This window comes from Glycine soja, chromosome 18 (genome assembly GCF_004193775.1).
Source record: "Glycine soja cultivar W05 chromosome 18, ASM419377v2, whole genome shotgun sequence".
Taxonomy (NCBI): Eukaryota; Viridiplantae; Streptophyta; class Magnoliopsida; order Fabales; family Fabaceae; genus Glycine; species Glycine soja.
The window spans coordinates 1,226,721-1,243,688 of NC_041019.1; the positions used below are offsets into that span (position 1 = coordinate 1,226,721).

Genomic DNA, 16,968 nt, shown 5'->3' on the forward strand with positions numbered 1-16,968 from the left:
CACTCCTTTTCGAGGTAGGTGTAACTAAACTCATCTTTATGTATGCATGTGGTTATTAATTTGTGTTTATTGTTCATTATTAAATATTTTTTTATGCATTAATGCTTGCTTTGACTTGATCACCCAGTGTTTGATTATGTGGTTTGAATGATCATTGAAAAATGCATTTGAACTCAAAAATAAAGAAGAACACCTAATGAATTTTGTGTCCAGCTAGGGATAGAGCAAAACTTGTTAATCATTTTTAACTCTTATTCTTAAAGTAAGTCACTTGATTAAACTAGTCAAAGAATTGATAGTTTGGTTAAGGGACTTAGATTCTTTCCATATGAGGAATTAGAGATTAAGTATTTTGATGAGTTAATAATAATAATTGGACTTTGAACTAGAGGGGTGACTTTTGTATGCATGAGAAGATGATTTTGTGAAATTAACCCCAACACTTTTGTTCATTGTTATTTTTCCTATTTTTAATGCATTTCAAGTGTGGGTAAAAATTACAAAAAAAAAGTTTCTTGTTCTTTTGCTCTTCAAATTTTTGTTTCTTCATGTTCTTATTATTTACATGATCACAATTCAATTAAAATCGTTGTTTCTAACCGTCATAATTAGTGAGCATTGTTATTTTATCGAATATTACACAAGTATTTGAGGATACCATACTTGAACTTTTATTTTATACTATTAATTTGTTTGATTTGGTATGCTTGACAAGGAGCTAACAAGCTTTTTAGTTAATTATGAAATCATTTTTTAAATAAAATATTTTATTGAACATTATAAAATAGCGAAGTGATAAAAAAATGTGTAACATTAAAAGAAGAAAAATGAGTTGTTACCAAGTTCTGATATGTTCGAGCTCCCTTTTGATGACTTTAATATCTAATCTGATGTGTTCTCATTCGGGTGATCTCTTAGTTTGAGCGAGGTGTGTAGTATCTGCAAATGAACTCTAATGCATTAGTTAGTATGTGTCTCGTGCAAGTATATTGTGAGTGAATTGATAATTTTCTTCATCTTTTGACGTTTCTTTGTTGATAGGTGTAGCAGCTACTCGCTTTGTAACTGTCGAGCTCTGTCCACTAGGGACGTGTGAGAGTCATGGTGTACTCAGTTGGCCATGATGCAGTAGTCAGTGGGTTGAGAGAAAACTGGCAAATGATTTATTGGAACAACATATAGAAGTCTTGGGTACATTATAAACACCATAATGTTATAACAAGTCGGAACCTAAAAAAAAAAAAACATGAACTACAAACTTGGAGGACGATTGTTTTGGAATATTCTAAGACTTAATAAGGTTCAATGATTTGTCCTCATTAGTGACTTAGAGTAAAGGCACAAGTTACCTTTGAAGGTACGCATTATTTAATCTCTAACTTAACTTTGATTCATTCTGACTTCAGTGTTGCAGTTTATACACTCCCATTACGAAGCTTGACAAGTTACCTTTGAAAAACCAGTTCATATTTCGCAGTTTTACAAAATATGAGATAAAATGCAAAAAAATAAATAAAATACATATGCCTCTCTCTTTTTTAGTATTCCTTAGTCATGGAAACAAAATTGGCTAAATAGCAGATAGATACTTTCATAATACTTCCGTTCTTTTTTATTTACGTACAGAAATTAAGAAATATAATTAATACAGTCATTTGTAAAAAGAAATATTGAAAATCTCATATAAAGAATCATTAGAAATATATTATAGAAGTACATTAATTTATAACACTTTCTTATAAATGCTTTTTTACTTTTAATCCTTAACAGGTACCTAATAATTAATAGAGTTCTTGAGTTATTTTTAACTTCCTAATTTGATCTCTATTGTTGTTTCTCTCTTATTTATAATAAATATATAACATGTTTAAGAATGAGATAAAAAAAAAGGATATATTCAAAGAAAAAACATATATAATGTTATCTTCAATTTTTAAATGAATAAATAAATAAAGTTTTCTTTTAAAAGGGTAAACGCAAAAACAAATTAAAAGAGTAACAAAATAAACAAAGAGATTGTCCAAATCCTCGTTACAATTAACATACCATGCGATATCGATAGGCGATGGCTATTGCTTAATAATGCTAGCGAATAGAACATGGTATTCGATCCATTAATTTCTGGGCTGAGCCTAATTAGGCAACTATTGTTTTGTTCCTATAACAAACTAGCTATTTTTTTAATTTTCTATAACAAATTACTAGCTAACTACATGCACTTTGCACTTCTCATCAGCGATAATTTGTTGCTTGGAAGTTGAAGCAACGGCTTTTGCCCACTCTCGGATCTTTGCTTTCATCATCTCCACTGCAGCCACGTTAACTAATTCATTATTAGGCTCGGCCACAAGGTACATAGGAGGTTGCTGTTGTGGGTAACACTCTTCCAAAGTGATGGCACATTCTTTGTAATCCATGCCTGCCATTGCCATAGCTTCAATAGACATATTTCCTTTATTCCTAATAGGGGTCAATGAGAATATATATGTGTGTGACTGCATGTGAATTGCAATTGAGGTAGTAGCCGCATAGAAGCATTTGTATATATACCATAGCAAATTAACTATAGCTAGATTAATTGTTTCTGCTTTAAGTTTAGGTAACTAAAAATAAACCAATTCACGGACGTTGCATGGGTAAACTTCCTTTTCTTTTATACTTACAACATGTGATCTCTCTTTCTCTAATAGATTAGTTCACTTGGATCAGCAACTACGTCATAACTCATGACGCCCATATCACTATTCAGTCAATGCCTGCAACGGCATGCAAGAAACATGCTTGCATGCATGTTCAACCCGTGCTCATCAGTCATCACCATTATTCACTGATACCATTTTTCAACCCGTGCATTTTAAATGTTAAATGTTAATTAACAAACATGTTTTAGCCGTGTTTTAAATGTCACCAATTTTAGAAATAAATGCGGATACATGAATGACATGCCAGGGACTCAGGGAGTGCTCCCCTTTTTTATATAAAACAAAATTAATAGATGTATTAATCGTATATTATGTTTGGTGGAATAATTTTTACTTTAAAACTACTGATCAAATTAAGAGCTTTACAAATAAGTTGAAGTTATTTGATAGTTTCAGGTAAAAATTAGTTTTCAATTGAGAATACATACCTGTGGAAAACCAAAAAATATATAATTAACGTGTTCTTACTAACTTTTTGGGACTCTTGTTTTTCCTGGTCCAAGAGAGCCTTGCTATAGACGTATAAAAATGCTCTTGTGAGTTTGAAGTCGATCGTATTAACACATACAAGATATATAACATATACAAAATATATATGATGCAACAATGATATATATTAATTTTTTATACTATAAAAATTGTCTATTATACATACATTACATTAGAGAAACCCACAGTGGTTATATTAATAATTTGATTTATGTTAGTAAAACTATATATAACAATGATCGAGGTACGTAAGCCTAATGAAATATATTTATTTTTCCTTATCATATGGCATTTTTTGCAATATATATGTTCTTAGAATTTAATTTAAATACATTCAGTATAGCAAAATAATTTAAAATAACCGACTTTTGTTAATTATTAAAAATCATATTTTTAAATTAATATTTAACATTGTATATTAAAAGTAAAGTATTCATGTTCGTATTATAAAATAGTCATAATCTTTTTAATTCCATGTTACACATGACTCTTAAATAGATAAGGTGTACTTAGCAAATACAATTCTATAAAAAAGAAACAATTCTATGGGTAACAGTGCAATTCAGTTTTCTTTTCTTTTTAAATAACTTATTTGCTTCGTCATCTCTGTTCTATTGCTTTCCATGACTTTACATGTTCATCTATTGTTTTTCAACCATTTAATTGAAGAAACTGTAACTAATCACAAGGAGTAAAAACAACAAAATTTTCTTGATATATAATATAAAGCTGAACAATAAAAGAATATATGGACGATACATACATACATATATATATATATATATATATATATATATATATATATATATATATATATATATATGCAAAGAACAAATAGAATACAATGGGTGTAAAAATAAAAAAAATTTAAAAAATACAACGTCTAGAAAGAGCATCATGTGTCTGGTTTTGGTCGCATGAAATGATTATCCATTATAAGAAGTATCTCTGAAACTGTAAGATTAGCTTTGGTGTCATTGTTTGATGCAACAGCTGAGGCCCATTCACGCATCTTCATTTTCACCCACTCAATCGCCATGCCATCGTCCAAGCTCGAACTAGTAGTAATGTTGCAGTGCCTTTTCTCAGCCTCGGGACTTAAACTCTGTTCCAATGCACAAACATTATTGATTGTATTCTCCATACAATCAACACCAGCCATTGCAAAAGCTTCAACTGACATGCACAAAGTAAAGCTTCAACTAGTTAAATTAAAGTACGTATGTAACTAAGCTAGCTAGTTTGGCTTGTTTAGATTTAAAGGAAACTAACAAATGGATGAATGATTTATTAGGAGGAGTAGGGTGCATCTATAAATACCACAACTTAAGTACCTGGGTTCAGTTTTGGCTGCTATAAAAGGTAAAGGGTGCATGCACGGGCATTTCATGCAACTAAAAAGTAGAAACTATATTCTTATCTTCCTTTATTTTTTCAGTTTCAAATCTCTGACCACACGGGCGTGTGTTTCCAGCATGGAATATGGACGGGAGAAACTGTCTTTTTACATGTAAAAAAATTAGAAAGAGATAAAAATCAAATATACAAAATTATGAAATAAAATATATGTCATAAAAATATTGAATACATTTATTGTGAGTAAATAATATATTAATACAATAATAAATGAAAAAAAAATTATACATAAATTTTTTTACATAGTCATTCAATTATAATATATTATTTATAAAATATTTATTTACTTTTAAAATAATAATATAAAATTATTTAATACTCTCCATACAAACAAAATAGACAGATGGCAGCATCTTAAAGAAAATAAACATGCATTGTATTGCCAGTGTAATATGAACACGGATACAGGAATTGAATATGCATTCGTGCTAAAGAATGATGTTTGACCATTAGGAATTTGACAAATCTATCTAGCTAGTAAAGCTTTTGAAATTTTTTCTCTTAAGCGAGAAAAGTTTATTTTAGTGAAAAAAATATTATAAAAAATCAACAGATAATTAAGATAATTAATATATTGATATATACCATAAATTATAATTTTATTAAAATGCATTTTCCTAATATTTTGTTCGCAATTTTAATTTTTTTCATAATAATCTTATCAATATAAATTTTCATAAATTTGAGTATGATCTAAAATGATAAATAATGTTACTTAATTTTGGTAAAAAAAAATGAAATGTTACTTAAGATTTGTTTGGTAGAGTGAAATAAACTAAAATGAAAATAATTTAAAATAGAAGTTTTAAATTAAAATAAAATATAAAAATATGTGTCTCGTCTTATTTTATCATTTATTTAATTTATTTTTAACTTTTTTTTTCACGGCAAACCAACGAATCCTTAAATAAAAATCTTAACACGTACGACTGGAAATCTCTGACCGTACGAACATTTTTAGAAACTAAAAAAGTCGCAGTGTGAACGGTATAATTGGCACAATGCATTGTCCATTCTCCAAGCATTGGGTTAATTGGTTAAACATGCATTGTGTACAACTACAAGAATAATATATAAGCGTGTCTAACTATTGACAATGGGAACTGACTAGTACGGTTTTACGACACGACATTATCTTTATAACTTTTTTTCACAAACTCTTTCGAGATTTGCATTATTATAGTCCGTCAAAGGTTCATTCATCCGTACTATAGAACATTGCTTGACCAGAGATCGAGATCTTGACTACAGATGAGGAATTTGATCAATATCTTATTAAAGATGATGTAGGCAATTACGACGTACAGAACCCATTCTGTGTAATGATTCTTAACTAGATGTGGTAAGTTTGATCAGCCCGTGATGCTAATTAATCAAGGGTGATGTTTCAAATTAAGAAAATCCTGAGAGGACTAAATGAAATGTCATATGTGCAAAGTGGCAATTTGAGCTGGCATTATGACAATTCACGTTGTCTGCATGAAACATATATATAGTTTTCATAAGCATCATTTTAAAGATTATAAGAATAAACAACAATTTTGAAGACTCTCTCTCTCTATAGATGACTATATCTAACAATAAATCTAAAGATTATTTTATTTTAGGATCATATCATTAAGCATTTCTATATTATCAAATAAAATAAGACAATATTATATTGAACTTTAATAATTAATGCAACAATATTGAATACCATGTCTGCTACAGAAATAGATGTGTGAGAATATAGTCTTTGAGATAAATACATGGAAAATTAAAAAAAAAAGTGCAAAAAATATTAAGCATTTCAATATTGAAGACACAATCTACGACATTATTTAAAATCATAAAAAGTGCAAAAAATACATATATCCAAATATTTATGTGTTTTGAATGAACTCTCTTGGTTGAATAAACTTATCGCAAAAAAGAATAATTATAAATAGAGAGAATGAAACATTAAATATTATTCGCAACTTCAAGATTATATCAACTTCAATTTCAACATTAATCTAGCTTACATTCTAAGAGCATTTATTGTATTTTCTTGTAAGAAAATTAGAAGATTTATCTTCTACTGATTAAAAGAAGAATTATCTTCTTTTAATTTTTTTTCTTTGAGAATCATCTTCTTTTAATTCTTACAGTAGTGTATCTTAAGTTGCACTTTCTTTCTCTCTCTCTTTTTTTTTATTTAAAAAAAGTGCGTATGGAGCCTGAAGATGGTTGTTTAAAATAACATACAAGTTTTTTTACATTGTCTATTAAAGGTTTTATGTAGAACAAAATATTTTATCGGTCAAATTAATTTTTAAAATAACAAAACACAATTTAATTCTCCATTTTTCTTGTTTTATGTTTGTCTCTTCTTTTTTTCTTTTCTTTTTTATGACATGTTAATCGTTATCTTAAAATAGCTTAATTAAAATAATAATAAATGTTTTTTTATTAAAAGCAAATATCCTTTCTATATTTCATTTTTATGATTTACGATTATATATTAATTTTTTTGCCTTGCTAATAATTATCAAGTAAACTAAAAAAATACACTTATGATTTTATATCTACTTTCAATCCTTCTCGTCTCTGGTGTCATCTAAATCGAACAAGACGGCTTATAGTAACCAAATTTTCCTACTTTCACAGTTTCATGGGAGATGTCGCGTCCTAGTAATTTTTACGTGGAGAGGCACCAAAAAATATTGAAACATTGAATGTAAAACATATAAAAGTAATAAAACCTCGTTTCCGTTTAATAACACCACTCTAAATTTGATAGTTTTGCTTACCTTTTAAAAAAATGAATTAAGAAAAATAAGCATACATAATATGTGTCACTATTACAATAAACATACAAAAAATAATCATGTGATCGTTTACTATATATTTTCCATTACAATAAGAATCTCTTCTAAAAAAATCGTTACCCTAAAGTGAAACATATTTAGCTATATAGAACGTTGGTTCCCGAAATACTGATGATGTAGAACATTTGTTCTGAGCACGCACCGAATGTCATCCTTGTTAACTAGCAAACTGAACTTATAAGATACATGAAATTATTTATGCTAGCTACTACCTAGAACCTGAATCTCTTATGCTTATAAGTTATAACACAAGACCATGATTAATGTTTCAAGTGCTCTCGCGATTATTTTAATTGACCTCGTGAATTCTGACCATATCGTTTCCGTAGTTCTGTCCAACTTTTTTTTATGATGGGTGAAGGTGACACCATGTTCTTCTTCCTTGTCATATTCCCATGTGTTGTGATTCGGAAGAAAATGGGTGGTAGGAAGGCCATATACTCCATTGTTCCCTTCTTTTTCATGGGCTAGTAAATGGGGTGGTGGATACTGCTCCAAATCTTTGCGTTCCCATTCTTCAATATCCATGGCAAATTCCACATCACTTGCGCCAGCCATTGCCAACGCTTCTAAAGAAACCGACATTGTCACCGCTGTTCCTACAAAATAAGTTCTAGTTTATTCTGAGTGGTTTGTCTTGTCTCGATGTTCAATTGCTGAAAATAATGTTCAATTGCTTTTGTCGTATTATTGTTGTGTTACAAATTATGTTATATAGTGTGTATATATAGGGAAAAAGTATTTGACTAAACCGTGTTGGTGTTTGATGAATAACGTGACATGTGAGATGTGAGGTCAGACAAGAACAGTGGTCATGAAGGATGATTGAGCAGTGATGCAATTGCAAACATAGTTGCCGATGCTGTCAAATTTCCCTCTTAAGAATTTTATGAATTGGAGGCTGCCGCCATGAATATCTCGTGACTCGAGCATAACAAAAAAAAAATTGGTCCATAGCTATGTGCAAATTGGAACTTGGACTAGCTCATTTGGCTAAAGTTCGTTTTGACAAGAGTGTTTTTGGATAAGACAATTTAAAATTTTAAAGAATTTTAAATATTTTAATTTAAATTTCTTTATTTTTAAAATTTTGTGTTTGGATACCATGGTTGTGCTGAACCAGTTTGAAGAACCTCATCAATTGGTTCTTCTCCTTCAGCGAAAGCTTCTTGTCTCTAAAAATCGCTCCTCGAAAATTCGGCACGTTCGCCAAACCCGCGTTCACTTCGTAGACGAAGCTCTTGTCGATTTCTTTGAACTCCAAATACTGCGTCGCGCCCGATTTCATCAACAAATTGATCGTCTTGTCCGCGCAGAACAGTGCCCTTGAACCTTCCAAATCAATGTTGAATTTTTGTTGAGAAATGCAGATTCATCGTAGGTCGTGGTTTCTGCGTCAGTGCAGAGGGGTTGGTGGATGAGGTCAATGACAACGATGTTGTCAGAGTCGGAGGATGCGGTGGCGGTTGCGGCAGAGGGGAGGGAGTGTGGGGAAGTGAGGTAGGAAGTGAGATCGTGGAAGGAGATCGAGAGAAGCGAAGTGACCGTTGTAGAAGGAGTTGGGGTCGAGGTGGAGGATGGTTTTGCCGACAGCGGAGGTGACGGCTGTGATGACGAATTCTGATAGAGTAGTGCCGACGATGATGAGATCGAAGTTGACGGGGTCAATGAGAGAGTAGGAGAAGACGACGATGATGAGGTACGTTGAGTTGAGTTTGAGAGAGAAAAGTTCAAGAGAGTAAGTTACAAAATTTTCAAATTCACTCCCTTGAAAATAGAATTTGAAATTCTATTCTTTCAATTAACTAAAATCCCTTTTAAAATTCTAAAATTTTTGAATTTCTTTTACTAAAATATCCAAACAGTTACTCTTAATAAAAAAAAATAATTTCCTATAAAAAATTACATTACCTAATTAAATTACTATATCCAAATACATTCTAAGCGAATTTGGCTTTGATTTTCACACACGCTTGTTTCATCTTTGGACTCACCAACTGATGATTTTGTTCTTCTCATTGACAGAAAACATGATTTGCTTGTGTATCAAAACAATGCTTTATTTTAATTCGTTATTATTATGTTATTTAAAATTTTATCAGTTATTCAACATAACACTTTTATTAATGTCCTATACACACATGCTTTTAGGTATAAAAAACAAAATCCCTATAATGTTAGGTGATCTTAGATGGTACAGGAGTTCTTGAGAAAACTCTCGCACGAGAGACACAAATATAGCGTAACCTCATCTAGAGCTATGTGGGCACCACTTAATATTTTAGCTAGTAGAGAAATGAAGCTAGAGCGGCAAAGGTAGCATTTCCAATAACCTTGTAAGGAGATTTTCACTTTAAGGCTAAAATTGATTATTGGAGCAGGATATTAGATCTCTACGTGGAGATTTAATTCTTGTAGAAGGACGGTTAAAATTTGCATCCATTAAAAAATTAATTTTTTACTCTCTTTATAAAATTGATTTGAATCCAATTCTTGTAAAACTTGAAAAAATGATTTAAGATCTTCGAATGTAATTTACTATTAAAGTAAAAAATGAAGAAAAACTAATCAATGATATGATAATGTGAGATTCATAAAAAAAGTGACTAACATCTCAAAATAAAAATAAAATCTTCTATTGAAAATGATCTTTGAGGTAGTGATTGTCAACTCACACTCAAGTAGTATATGTAGTATTTTAATGATCTTTATATATCATATTAACAAACAAAAAATGGGAAAAAAAAAGAAAATTTCTTATTTAAAAATTCACACTTGTTTTTTTTTTTGCAATAATAGTTCATTAATAAAAATGAAGAAAACAAATTAATTGTCTTGTCAGCACAATAAGTATGATATCATTAATTATTTTAAATAAATAAGAAATTAAAAATATATTTTATCCAAAAAAACACATTTTTCTATTTAATTAGACTTCATGATAACATGACAATTTGTCAATCTTGTAATTATTATTTTATTATTTAAGTTAACATTGTTATTTGACATCATGAATTAAACGTATTCATGGAGAAAAAGTTCAAAAATTTTTACCGTCAAAATTTAGACTAGGGATTAAAAAAATTCAAAAAAGTTTTGGAAAAAAATAGTAAATCCTTAAAAAAAAATACAAGAAAATAGAAGAAAAAAACATAAATATAACAAGCTCAACAATAAATATATATATATATATATATATATATATATATATATATATATATGTAATTCGTAACAAAATTTTAAACCAAGAAAGGAAAAAAAAAAAAAAATAAAGGCTTAATATAGGCGTTGGCTCAAATAACTTAGGTTGTATATGTCACCTCAATCCATGGATTAAGTGAGTTAAGCCAGATCAATCCTTAAAAAAGAGAATCAACATTTTTCTAACCCTTTTAGCTTGTAAAATGGGTTGAATTAGGCTGACTATAACTTACACACCACTTAGAAGATTTATGGGTACCAGGGAAAAGCAAATTCCCAACTTTAGTTATGCATCATCCTGAATACAGTAACCCAGATTCCCACATTGTATGCGCATCTAAAGGACTCTAGTTTCAACGTTTCATGAATATTGTTCATCAATGTACAATACCTCCCTAAGTTATGGTTAATATCCTGAATTTTTTTAATCAAATGTTTAGAATCTACGAGGTATCGGTCTAGTGCATGTCTTCATTACCACATTAATTAGTTTCAATTAAAAGTAAATTTGGTATCATTAGCCTTGCTAAGGGTTAGGCATGAAAACGGTGTCCGAACCCGTGGGTCCCGCCCCGGACCCGCCCGACTTTTACGGAGAAAACCCGAGTCGACCGGGATCGGGGTCAGATTTTCCCCGATAGTCAAAGTCGGGTTCGGGGTCGGGGATGGGATTAATAATACCCGCCCCGACCCCGTCCCCAAACTCGTCCCGCTAATAATTAATTTACAAAACACATTTAAACATGAAACTATTAGATTGAATTTTATATTGTCATGTAAAATTTAAAAATATGTTATGGTTGTTATTTAAAATTTCATTTTTTATTTTATCAAAAATTATACTTTTTAATAAAATTTTATAAACTTGTCGGGGACGGGGTGGGACAGGGAAAATCCGACCCCGTCGGGGATGGGGATGAGAAGTAAATATATACACCCATTGGTTTTTGGGGGCGGGGAGGAAAATGGAGAGTCAGGGTGGGGTGAGGGTGGGGTGAGGTAAGCAAAACCCACCCCTGACCCGTCCCGTTGCCATGCCTACTAAGGGTGCAAGGTCGAGGAAAGACTATTGAAATTGAAAGGAAAACAATAGTATTATTAATTTATTATTCAGTCATTCACTTTGTTATTACAAAGGTTATATTGTGTATATTTATACACATAACTCTAATGGTCATAAACATAATTATGAAAGCAGAATTATGTACTTAATGGTGGTATATTTGGTTTGATTCAATGAATCAAGGCTGTGCATTCAATGTGGTTGGGATAAGTGTTTCCGGGTGTTTTCCAGAATCACCACACAGACGTTAATAAAACGTGTATAACTCTGATTCCCGAAAAGGAGGAGGTTATTTTCATGAAAGACTTTCGGCCCATTAGTTTGTGTAATGTGGGGGTACAAGACATTACCAGGCTACTTTCCTTGAGAATTAGACCCTTCATGAGTAGGCTGGTTGGTCCCTGTCAATCAGGCTTTGTTCCTTCCAGGCAGAGTGGAGATAATATCATTGTTGTCCAAGAGATTTTTCATTCCATGAGGAGTAAGACCGGAAGGAAAGGTTGGATGGTAATCAAGATAGACTTGGAGAAAGCTTATGATAGGCTCATCCTTTTGAGTAGACATGGATCCCCTATCTCTCATCTGGCCTTTGCGTATGTCTTTATCCTGTTGACAGAGGCTTCCTTGGAGAAACTCTTAGCGAGTCATTTGGTTCATGATATCAAGTGGAGTTCTCTTTTTGGCTTTTAAATTTCATTGGTGGAAAAGGAACTCAGCTATTTTCTCGCAGGAAATCTGGCCTCCTATGGATGTTATTAATAAAGCTTGTAACGTTGCCCTGTCCTATAAGGCTAGCAGGGAAATTGTTCAAAGTGTTTTCTCATACGTGCCATCCTAGTTGCAGTATTGACAGATATAAGGTGGAAACCACCTGCAGCTGGCCACTTTGTTCTGAATTGTGATGCATCTGTTGCTCAATTTGGCAGTCTTGCGGGCTATGGAGGGCTAATCCGCGATTTTGCTGGTTCCTTGCTTTGCAGTTTTCAGGCCAAAAGTGGAGGAGGCAGTGTTCTTTATGCTGAGCTTCGAGCCATTTTACTTGGTCTTAAGTTTGCATGGTCGGCTTTTCGACTTATTCGTGTGGATTCGGATTCTAGGGAGGCTATAAACCTTCTTGATGGGAGATGTGATTTGGGTCATCCTCAGCATCAACTTGTCGAAGAGATTCACAGATTTTCAGGGCAATATGAAAATGAGGTTTGGAATCATGTGGTCAGAGAAGCCAACAGTGTTGTGGATGAAATGGCAAAGCAAGCTTTGAAGATGAGTTTTGGTTTTGAAGAGCATGAGATTGCTCCTGATTGTATTTTACAAGCTTTAATTTTGATTTCTGTTCCTATTCTTCCTTCCAGAGAGAGTTAGTTCTCTAGATGTACTTCACCAAAAAAAAAAGGTTGTTCATTCAATGAGATTTTCTTCTAATGGTTTATATGATTCTTTACTTGATTTGTTGCGCCACTTAATGCATGAATCTTGTCAAACACAGCCTATATAATCGTGTTTCAGAAGAAGCTTGCAAAAAGGCCAGTCACTAAAAACTAAAAAGGTGAAGATTGAAAGCCCGATTCCAATTTTATATGCGCTAAAAGTGCTCCAACACATTTTTACATTTCCAACTTTTCCATCTAATCCAACGTGTATCAACACAATCCAATTTCAACGCCATAAAAACACCAGTCTCTGAACAGGGAACATCTCACCATAAGAGTTCGTTACCCACGGACATGGAGATTACATGAGACGATTATAATTAATATATGCATGCATGTTGCTACACATACAAAGGACCTGCTTTTATTTTCTTGTTCCATTGATAAAAAATTAAGAGTAAAGATTACTCTTAATTGTGGATATTAGGATATATGTGAGTGTGACATCTTCGAATGTTAGGAGAGAATTTTAATGCTTCAAAAATTACACCAAATAAATATCTTTATGTGTTAATTTATTTGAATTTTTTTCAATATTATTTCAGACACAAAAATAAAATTAATCGTTTATTTCCATCCTGTGTTATAAACACTGTTTAATTTTAATCCTTCAATAACATAGGGACATAAATACAAATCTAGCAATTGAATATGAATATTCCCTAAATACACATACATAATCAAAGTCTATTACTAGGAAACCCTAAAACACTTACCTTAACAGTAGTCATCAATGGACCCAAAATCATCAAAGAAGCCTTCGGGAAACTCTTGATCCAAAAAACAATCATCCAATTCAAATCCACTTTCACTCATCAACATTGGATCTTCGTCGTCCTCCACCATTTGTTTCCCTTTACCCTCTTCGTCACACGCGAGCGCAGGCGCGTGGCCCTCAAACAGCGCAATGTGGCCAAACAACTTGTCTTTCCTTGAGAACGTGGTCCCGCACGTGCACTTCCACCTGGCCTCTCCTCCGCAATGCTTCAAGTGGCTCCTCAAATCCGAGAGCACCGAGAAGTGCTTCTTGCGACACCGCTCGCACGTGTACATCTTCGGGCAGTGGCTTCGCTTGAAGTGGTTCTTCACGCAAATCACCGATTTCAGCGGCCGGAACCGCCGGTGGAGCTTGTTCCGGTTGCAGCCTACGAACGGACACGAGAACCGCGTCGCACGCAGCCACGAGGCTTTCTCCGAAGGCTTCGCCAGCGCCTCCGCCGTCTTGAACTGTTCTCCGTGCGCGCGCATGTGCATGCGGAGGTTCGCGTCGCGCCGGAAGCCTTTCCCGCAGATCTCGCAAAAGTGCATGTGCTCCGCGAGGATTTCGACGGCGTCGAGCTCCACGATTTCGCTGTCGTCGCCTTCGAGAGGCTCGAGTTTGGAATCGAGTGTTTGCTTCGCTTTATCGGCAACTGAAGGTTCCGGCTTCGGCTTCTTCGGATACGGCGGTGGATCCGGTGCTCCGGCGGCGATGGAATTCTGAGAGTAAGAGACGAGGGCGGCGCCGTTGACGATGACTTGGTGGATGGAGGAGAGGATCTGGCTGGAGACCATGGCGATTTGATCGACGGTGAGGGGAGTGTTGGTATTGATGGATTGAGATAGGAAGTGTTGTAGAGAATCCATTCTGTTCCGAACCTGGGAAAGGTTCCGAAGCGGAACCTGAGGGTCCGCGGTGGTATTCGGATCCTGAGAGTGAATTATTCGGGTCGGGTCGGAGATAGAATTGGACATTTTTAGGTTAAGGAAGTTCAACGGCAACAAGGGAGAAAAGAGATAGAGAGGGGGGTGGTGCTGGTTTTGGTGGTGTTGTGTTGCAGTGAGCTCACATTAATTCAGTAAATAATTAATTAATGGGTCATTATTGAAATGCAATGAACCATGAACTACTATTTGCGTTGACCATTTAATATTAAGAGAGACACTGGTGCTTGTCTGCTAGAAAACAATTATGGAGAAAAAGAAATCATTTAAAAGAAAGTGTAGATTAAATAATGAGTTTGTCTAATTTATGTAAAGTAAATATGCGATTAAATAACTTCATCTTCAATCACTAATAGAATTTAAATTATTATCTTATATTTTGAATTTTATCATTAATATTATGATTATTACATTTAACGTATCATTTTTAATTTTTCTTTTATATTATTTATTTATTTATTTTTCATATCATTTAGGTATAAAATTAAAATTTCATAATTTAATTAAAATTTAATGATCAAATTATACTAAAATACATAAATATATATAATAAAATTATAAAATATTAAAATCTTAGTAGTATTTTTAATTAATCATAAAAATTTATATTCTGTATTCACTTTAGGTAAATAATTATCATTAAAAAACTTTAGGTAAATATTTTTTATTTATTTTAACTTTAGAAAAATGAGTTTTAATTTTGTTTTCAATTTATTGAATTATATAAAACTTAACTTTAGGTAAATATTTCTTATTTTACGTTTCACTACACTTTACAATCCGACTGTTGTTATTATTTATATGTAAAATGAGAGCTATTTACCTCTCAAGTAAATTTTTTATATTTCAATAAATTAAAAAATTAAATTAAATTTCTAATGTTAAAATAAATGAAAATTATTTAACTAAAGTGAATAAAAAATATGAATTTTTATGATTAATTAAAAATACTAATTATTAAGATTTAAATATTTTTATAATTTGTTTATATATATTTATGTACTTTAGTATAATTTTAATTAAAAAATTATGAAGTATGAAATATAAATTAAAAATTATGTATTAAATGTGATAGTCATGATATTAATTATATAATTTAAAATATAAGATAATTGTGAAAATTTTATTCGTTGTTGAATAATGGATAAAAAACAATGATAAGTATCAATGTATGTATGCTTCCACTGTTAAGATGTCCAAAAATATTACTCAAAATTGAAATACGGTAGTATAAAACTTAACACTTTATCAAATACGGTATAAAAATTATCAAATCAAATATAAAATATAAAAATTAACACCGTAGTTTGGTAATTAAGACAATATATGGCATGGGCGCCCTTGAGGCCTTGACGTTGACCTTTAGAAATAATGGATGTCCATTTCATTGCCTTCGTTGTAAATTGCAAGTCGCTTTTTTGACTTAAAATAAATATTCCCTTTGTTTTTTTCTTTGGTAGGATATTCTCACATGTATAAATGTAAGATTAATCCTCAATTGAAAAACTTAAGGATTTCAATATTCAAGTTTCTGACGATATACGTATAACTTAATTGAGGTTACAATCTATTTGTATTGTAATTTATTACTGTTAATAGACATTTGCTTTAAGTTACATGCTGAAGGAAAAGAAAAGTAGGGTATGACTTTTTAATGAAAATTATTCCATAATCCATTAGAGTTGATAAGTAAATTCGTTAAATTTAAATATTTAAGTCATGGATTATTTATTCATCACAATCTAAAAACTTTAAATATTTTTATCTTCCCACCAATTTCTATTAGCACTTGACTTATGTATAGCTAATTTCACTATAAGAACTTAAATATTGGAAGATTATTTTTGTTTTAAATTATACAAAATTATTGTTGGCTACATGAATATGAGATATTTTCAAGTTTGATATAAGTTTTGGAAAATTATTTCTAAAAATATCTTTAACGCTAGTAACTTTGAGCATTTCTATTGTGTGAAGATCACAAAAAGAAGATTTTGAAGACTTGTATAGTAGTTTGCCGCAAAAACACAATTGATGATCATGACAAAAATAATTTTTTTTTCTCTCGTTGGATCATATTTAGGTGGCAATGACATTATCTTAAAAATAAGCTT

At 31.8% G+C, this 16,968-nt stretch overlaps 1 protein-coding gene across 1 annotated transcript; it reads right to left on the reverse strand.

Moving 5' to 3' along the window:
- Positions 1-13,698: 13,698 nt before the first annotated feature.
- LOC114394466 (zinc finger protein STOP1 homolog) lies at positions 13,699-15,035 on the reverse strand. The gene has a single exon (XM_028356049.1). It carries the CDS (start codon positions 14,882-14,884, stop codon positions 13,868-13,870), a length of 1,017 nt encoding a protein of 338 aa, XP_028211850.1. The 5' UTR covers positions 14,885-15,035; the 3' UTR covers positions 13,699-13,867.
- Between the last annotated feature and the right edge of the window lie 1,933 nt (positions 15,036-16,968).

Bases quoted from the DNA above. Each gene is read 5' to 3' on its own strand.
- LOC114394466 (XM_028356049.1), bottom strand. From the start codon at position 14,884: ATGTCCAATTCTATCTCCGACCCGACCCGAATAATTCACTCTCAGGAT.